We start from the raw sequence: 8,153 nt of genomic DNA on the forward strand, positions 1-8,153 counted from the left end.
ACACAATAATTGGCTGTTGAATGCTGGGTTTCTGATCCACTACTTGCTTTATGTGTAGTTTTTCTTAGGTTTGGTTAATGTCATGAGTTATTGTACCATCTCGAAATCGAATAAACTGATAAATGCTATGGCATAGTTTCGTCGTTCGATAGTAATTCGACTCTATCCTATACGAGATATCAAATGTACTCGTAATGTGTAACCATCGTCACAACGGCAATTCGACATAATTTCGTCCTTTGGCACTTTTAAATTTGAATCCCAATTTATTTGATAAAAAGAAATAAATAAATGAAAGTGCAGTATTTTAGAAACTATAATTAGTTAAATTTTAGGAAAATATAATATTTAATTTAAAATATGTTTAACGTGACCGACTGACTAAACAACTAAAAATGTTCAAGTTTTTTCCGTAGCAAACCTGATAATTCAAATAATTATTGAATATTCAATTTTTATTTATATAAATTCAACAAATTGGATTAGGTAATATGAGTTGATTTTCTATTATGACAACTTAATGAAATAGTAGCAGATCCATTAATTGCTTCAGTGGAAGGATCGTGTTGGACGGATAGGGTCTACGTGGTCCTGTCCAAGAAAATTTATCCATAAAAAATTTTGAAAATATCCCTTGATGGAAATATTAATGCTTGCAAGAGCATAAAAAATAAAAGAACATTTTTCACTGACGTTATAAGTTAAAAGACGATTCCATTGACAGAACGTTATTTTATATGAAATATAACGTTAAACAAGAAGTGATCGCATAGCGCAGTGGATTAGCGCGTCTGACTTCGGATCAGAAGGTCGTGGGTTCGACTCCCACTGTGGTCGCCATTGTTTTTAATTTGTTTTCCTTTAAATTTTTTTTTTATTTTACTCCCACTTTGGTTTCCTATACTTCTAATTTCTACACCTTGATCACTTTATTTCATTGTTATGTTCAAAAGGAAAATTCTGCCTCTAATTTAGTGTTTAATTATCTCGTATCTAATATCAAAATTTTAGTATTGACACATTGCAATAATTTAATAGAATATCGATATTAAAATCCACTTTCATAGTCGATTTCATGCATAGAAAAAATCATATATTTTTCTTTTTCTTTTTCATCCAGCTATCAATTTTTTTTTTTCCTTTTTGGATTTTAATGTGTGATAAATAAAGTACAAATAATTCACACATTTTTTGCATCTAATTTAGGGTTTCTCTCGAATCTAAAATCAACTCAATTGAAAACGTGGAATTTTCATAATGACACATTGCAATAATTTAATAGAACATCGGCATTAAAATTCATTTTTAGTCGATATGATTTCATGCATAGAAGAAATCTGTGCTGTTTGATTGACATTTTTTTCATGGAAAACATTTTCCTACTTTCTCGTGATGATAGCTTCCTCAAAATCAACGAATAGATTTTCTTTGGGGTTGAATTTTATTTTTCAGAAAATTCCCTCTCTCTTTCTCTCTCTCATCTACCCACCAATAGAAAAGAAACAAGTATAATATTTTTTAGGTTGAGAATTAAATTAATCAAAAATATTTAATTGACAATTTTTATGGAAATAAGTTATATCCAATTGAATTACCTAAATTTTATTTTCTTTTTATGCAAATTTGATGCTTGCAATAAAAAACGCCCTTATTTCAATTCGGCCAATTATTCAAAATTTCCATAATTATAGCAAGGCATTATTCATATTCTATCTCAATTATGGTCATAAAACAAATTGGGTAATTAGCAGAAAACGTCCTCATTTTTCAAAGTTTTGTGAAAAATGTTCACGCCTTTCGTTTTGATAGATTTCATCCTCACTTTTACTTTTTTTTGCACAAAACATTCTTTCATCAACTTCTGGTTAAAATGCTCCGTCAAATAAAATAAATGGACATGTTCTTTTCAAAATGCAGGTGGAAGATTGTCCAAACCAATTTGTTCTTCACTATGACTTCATTCCCTCCTTCTTCTTCAAATATTCATAACTAAAAAAGTAAAATAATATGAAAAAATTTGTACAAAATTATTTCATTCAATAAATAAAGGAAAATGACGCAAAGGACTGCATCGCTGGTTAAAAAGAATCATGGTTATTGTAATGCTTGATTGCTCAAAAAATTTTGGAATGGTAAATGAAGAAAATGAATGTGTGGTTAATAAACTTGAGATGACTATCCCCATTTACGAAGGGTGTATATAAGGGGTAAAGTAAGAAAACTAAGTAAAATGTGATTCTATGAATGAACAATACATAAGATGGAGAAGACGATGAAAGATGAACATATATTCTTCTCATTTTAGAGTAAAATCAAATTGGTGGTAACAATTCCTATTTTTACATTGTATTTGTGAAAAAATTCCTATCTTTACATTATCTTTGCGCAAAACATGCCTACCTTTGTTAAAAATTGTGAAAATTGCCCCTAGTTTTGAGCTTGGTTGTTGAGTACTGGTTTTGTAGAGTAGGAACAGTTTTTACAATTTATAACAAAAGTAGGGATGTTTTGCGCAAATACAATACAAAGATAGGGATGTTTTTCGTAAATACAATGTAAAGGTAGGGATTATTACTACCAACTTGATTTTATTCTAAAATGGGAAGCATACATGTTCATCTTTCATCATCTTATGTATTGTCCATTCATAGAATCACATTTTAATTGGTTTTCTCACTTTATCTCTTATTTACACATTTCGTAAACATGAAATGGGGATGGTTATCTCAAGTTTATTAACTACATATAACATATTCATTATCTTCTTACTTCATTTCAATTTTTTTTGAGCAATCAAGCATTACAATAACCATGATTTTTTTCAACCAAAAATACAATCATTTGCGTCATTTTCCGTTATTTATTGAATTAAATAATTTTGTACAATTTTGTTTTTTTTTATATTACTTTACTTTTTTAGCTATGAACATTTAATGGAGGGAGTGAAGTCACAATGAAGATCAAATTAGTTTGGATGATCTTACTCCTGCATTTCGAAAAGAAAATGTTGATTTTATTTTATTTGACGGAGCATCTTAACAAGAGTTGATAGAATGATATTTTTGCGCAAAAAAAGGTAAAAGGAGGGTGAAATTTGTCAAAAACGAAAGATAGAGACATTTTCTACAAAAATCTTGAAAGGCAGGGACTTTTGTGCTAATTACCCAAACAAATTCCTGGTTAGGACTGTACTGTGAAAATTTCCATCTACCCCGTCGTTTCACGCACACGGAGCTGCTGTTGTTTATTCACACAAATCATCCCCCACTCCACTCACACCTTTCACCACCGCCTTCTTCAAATACATGAACCCCACAAACTACAGCTATAAATTATGGCATACATAATTTCTCTTTCATAAAAAATGTGTTGCTTCTCCTCTTCATTTACTTCACCATTTCACCCAACGACTTTTAGATACAATAGCAATTGCATATATTAAACGCTATTTTTTTCTGGAAGGATCCGGAGGTTGTCTCCCCTCAGGTAGTTCGTATTAGAGGAAGAATTCTGTATCTTTTTGATTTGTTTGTTTGGAAATTTATTTGTTGATTAGTGTACCCTTTTGGGTCGGAGCTCAAATTCTTGAATGTGGAGTGCGGGTTTTCGTCTATTTTTTCCTTTTTCTTTGATGACGGTTGACTTTCTAAGGTTTTGATTCGTGTTCTGGGATGTGGGTTTTTCTGGAATCAATGGAATTTTTTTTTTTATTTTTTAAAATTTGTTGAAGAATATTGGTATTTGGGATCTACCCGACCTGAGCGTTCTTGATAATTATGTATATTTTTTAACTGATACGATATCAATCTGGGTTTTTTATTGGCTTTGTCTATTGGTTTGTGATTGATAAGTAAGTTCGAATTTTGGAAATAATGGAACACGGTGCTTTAATTTGAACTTCACTGATGCTTGATGGATGAATAATTTCTGCTCCACATTTCTGTATCGTTTAGATATATTTTCCTGAGGAATGGAAGAGTTAGAACTTCTTGTTTTAATCATTTCTTTGGATAAACTAGTCTCTGCTAATGATAGGATTTTGGATTTAACATGCCTAAGAAAGGTAAAAAGTAATTAGTCTGTTAATAGGAGCTGGAGCAATTCAGTGTACTATTCTTGCTGTGTGGTATATTTTCAGGGCTTTGGTAATGTTGCATCTTGCAAGAATTTTTCTCATGTTTTTCATAGCTTTGTTCTCTCCTTTCATTTTAATCCCAATGTCTCATGGCTTATATTCTTCTTGATCAGCTCTAGGAATGAAAAAGACATCGTATTACAATGCTGTGGCCCAAGTGCATGATCAGTGGCCTATTAAGAAAGCACTCACACTTTCTGATGTAGATATCACCCACCCATTTCTCACATTGTCTCGGCAACAAGTTGAAACTCATATAGTTGTGTATATGTCTCCTGAACAGAATGAACAATTAAGGGCTGATGGCCAAGTAAGTTTAAATGCCCAAGATGATGACACTGGCGAAATGCATGCCATGAAATTGAAGTGGCGAGGGAGCTATTATAATCTCATTGGAAAGTGGGGAAAAATTGTACGTGGTAAGGGACTTGATGTTGGGCAAGAAATTCAACTACGGTGGATTGGAGGGTGCTTACACTTCTCAGTTCCGCAGCATCAGGTTGTTGTAGTACCACCAGTTCGACCAGTTGCAGCTCCCTTGGTGCATGACCACTGGCCTATTAAGAAGGTCCTGACATTGTCTGATGTGGATATCAATCATCCGTTTCTTCTGTTGCCTCGTCGTTCAGTTGAAGATCATATTCTTGCACATTGGGTGCCACAAGAACGAGAAAGATTAAGAAAGGAAGAACAGGTGGATATAAATGCCTGTGATTATGATACGGGTGATATGCATGTGATGAAATTGAAGTGGCGAGGGAATTACTACAACCTCATTGGGAAATGGGCAAATATAGTTCGACAGAAAGGACTTGGTGTTGGCAAGGAGATCAGATTACGCTGGTCTAATAAATGTTTATACTTTTCTGTTCTGCAGGAGCATTATGTTCCAACACCATCAGCACGGGATAATTGGCCTATCAAGAAGGCACTCACATTATCTGATGTTGATACCAATCATCCATTCCTTACTTTGCCAGGCAAAGCAGTCGAAGATCATATACTCTTTTACTGGACAGAGCAAGGTCGGGAACAGTTAAGAAATGAACGTCAAATTAGTCTTAATGCTAGGGACAATGACACAGGTGACCTGTACGTGATGAAGTTGAAATGGCGTGGAAGTTATTATAATCTTATTGGGAAATGGGGTAAAATCATTAGAGAGAAGAGGCTCCATGTAGGAACAGAGATCAAATTGCGTTGGGACAGTGGATGCTTAATCTTTTCAGTTCCCAATGATAGGGTTGTTTGATGTATAGATAGGTCCAAGATACACCAAAGTAATTATGGTTTCCGAATTGTTATTCAAATTTGATACATGAATTTTCATTTTATAAGGTTAATTTTCTAATGCTTCTTCTGCTCTTATTTATTATGACGACAAGAATTGGCCTGTGAGAACCTAATAATTTGTGTGTGAATAACTGGTTCATGGGACTTGCTGGAAGTTACAAATTCAACAATATGAGCATTGAGCAACTTATTAGATTGTTTGCTGATTCTTGTGAATCAAACATTGGTGAGAAAAACTTGGATCTGTTCTATAGTTTTATGACTCCTACTCTTGTTTGATTATTGTAGTTTCTATTTTTCCTGTAAATGAACTTGGAAGTTAGATCTATTTTTGTTGTTTAGAGCTTGCTTGGCCAAGCTTAAATAAAACTAGAAGTTACTTCAAATAACATTTTTGTTTTCAAACTTGTTCTTTTATGTTACTAATTTACTAAAATGTAGGATTTTTACGCGTGGCTTGCTAAAATAATTAATAACCTTGCTGATGGATTTGGAATGAGCTTTTGGTAAGTGACTAACATTAAAGTTTAGTCTTGTCTTCTGCAGAATATTGACTTCAGATTCTATTGGTAATATTTTCGGCTTCTTGCGTACTGGAGATATGATGAATTATCCCATCCGTGGTTGAGAATCAACTTTCTTTTTCTGGAAGATGGGATCCCATTCTGCTGAGATAATGAATTCTTGGTCAGTTGTGCCAGTGCAAGTCCTATGCCGATACCAATACTGGCATTTGCCCTGGAATTTCCCACTGCAGCCAAGAACCTGGATTTGGACACTTGCAGACAAATGTGAGATCCTCAGGAAGTCTGCTTCTCTAGCAAAAAATGGAACCAGCTCAAAGTTGAGTACATCTGCCATTAATTTGGAAGTTATATACTTGTGTACATGGTATCCTGGAAATACTTGGATTTTTTATGGTTTAGAATGCCAGTGGGCGAAAGATCTGTCGTGACTGAAGGTTGTTGTTTAGCTTCTGACTCAGGAGATGAGTAGAAACAATCAGTTTTGAAGCCAAGGATCAATGGTACATCTCGATTTGTCTGTTACCTTGTGATTATTCTTGCTCGTGGAAAAGCTATTAGCTGTTATGTCGACGTTTGCTTTTATTTGCTGTCTGAATCTGAAGTCCTTTTTCAGAGTCGGGCGATGATTTGTTGGTGGCATCCATTGACATCTATAGATGATGATTCTCTAACAAAATCTCGGAAGATGCCTCAATTGTTATCTGGTCAAGACCAGATGAAGGTTGTCTATGTTGGACTGTTCAGTTTCATCTTGCAATAATGCTCAAGATGCATTAATACATTATTTTGCTTTGCATTGTAAAAGAGAATACCAATATTTACTGTGCTCAACTTGGAGGAAAACCTATTAATTGTGTTTACAGTCCAGTGTGTAATATCTTAGACCATCTCTAACCCTATACCAAAACTTAAGGTAAATTTTGCACCATTTTATATCAATTTTTGCACCAAATTAAAAATCATCTTGAATTCATTATACCAAATAAACAATGTATAATTATTTTCTTCAATTTTTTTATATGAAAAATTATTTATTTATTTCATTTACTAGTACATAAATTATTAAATAAATAATTGCATTTCATTAACGGAATTTGTTAATAAATTTAATGAATATAGTACAATTAATAGAAAAATCACAACTAATAAAATATTGAGTAATATTAATAATAATAACAAAAATAAGTAATCATAGCATTAAAAAATAATAATTACAGTAATAATTAATTAAAAATTAAAATTTGTTTTATAACAAGAAAGTAACATAAATATTCTTTACAAAAGTTGGTGCAAAATGGGAAAAATGGGAATTTGATGCGAGGATTGGAGGTGGCCTTATCTAATTGGGTAATGCTACATGTACATAATTTTTTTTACTTAATCATTTATCTACTACTCACAATAGTGGGTAGGGACCACATTTGAGGATTTTTATATTCACATAGGGCCCATGTGCATTGTGAGGAGGGGGGCGGGTGTTTTATCTAATTTGGGCTAGAGTATCAATAAATAGAGGGGCTGGAACAAGAAATTTCATATATATATATATATATATATATATGGGCTAATTTCACAAACGGTCACTGAACTTAAAAAAAAAATACAAAACGGTCACTGAAGTCTAAAACTTTCATAAACGGTCACTTAAATTTTGGGCGGTTTCACTAATGGTCACTTAAGTTTTTAAAACTTTCACAAATGGTCATTTCAGGTACCTAAATGATTCTAATTCAAACTTAAGGACTGAAACACGTGACCATACAATTTTTTAAGGACCTCAGGTAAAAAAATTCAGTTTCTCATTTTCCTCCTCCCTTCAATTTCCGGTGGCACTTCAAGCATTTGACCCCAAAATTTGACAAGCTGGTGATGTAATTTCTGCAATTGAAGGGATACCCAGTGTTTTTTTATGATGAATTTCAGTTCCTCATGTTTATTTATAGGTTGGATAAGATTTGAGTGCTCAATTGAAATCGTTTCGAAAGCCATTCACACGTAGAAGATGCATGAACAGAAATTGGCTGATTCGAGATAAATTGGTGAGGACCTATATGTGCATCTTGTTCGCCATGATCAGTAGAAGGTAATGGTGGTGGTGAGAGACCGTAATTGTTGATGCCGGCGCCGGAAATTGGAGAGGAAAGTTCGTTGCCAGCTGCCTTCGAACTGGTATCATTTCGATTTTGATTGAAATTGTT

General features: G+C 33.2%; 1 protein-coding gene and 1 non-coding gene across 5 annotated transcripts; both read left to right on the forward strand.

Moving 5' to 3' along the window:
* Window positions 1-763: 763 nt before the first annotated feature.
* Window positions 764-837, forward strand: TRNAR-UCG. The gene has a single exon. It is a non-coding gene; the product is annotated as a tRNA-Arg (tRNA).
* Window positions 838-3,206: 2,369 nt separating this feature from the next.
* Window positions 3,207-6,817, forward strand: LOC111411791. 4 transcript variants are annotated; one of them, XR_002705898.1, is made up of 3 exons: window positions 3,207-3,489; window positions 4,249-6,455; window positions 6,569-6,817. XR_002705898.1 is itself a non-coding variant. In XM_023042388.1 (2 exons), exon 2 carries the CDS (start codon window positions 4,257-4,259, stop codon window positions 5,385-5,387), a length of 1,131 nt encoding a protein of 376 aa, XP_022898156.1. In that variant the 5' UTR covers window positions 3,207-3,489; window positions 4,249-4,256; the 3' UTR covers window positions 5,388-6,817. The 4 variants fall into 4 exon arrangements, 2 of the variants coding, with proteins under 2 accessions (XP_022898156.1, XP_022898157.1); XR_002705897.1 differs by having other exon boundaries at window positions 4,249-5,473; window positions 5,975-6,817; XM_023042388.1 differs by having other exon boundaries at window positions 4,249-6,817.
* Window positions 6,818-8,153: the final 1,336 nt, after the last annotated feature.

This window comes from Olea europaea, chromosome 16 (assembly GCF_002742605.1).
Source record: "Olea europaea var. sylvestris chromosome 16, O_europaea_v1, whole genome shotgun sequence".
NCBI lineage: Eukaryota > Viridiplantae > Streptophyta > Magnoliopsida > Lamiales > Oleaceae > Olea > Olea europaea.

What these genes read in the sequence shown, in the direction of transcription:
- LOC111411791 (XM_023042388.1), top strand. Translation starts at nt 4,257, where the DNA reads ATGAAAAAGACATCGTATTACAATGCTGTGGCCCAAGTGCATGATCAG.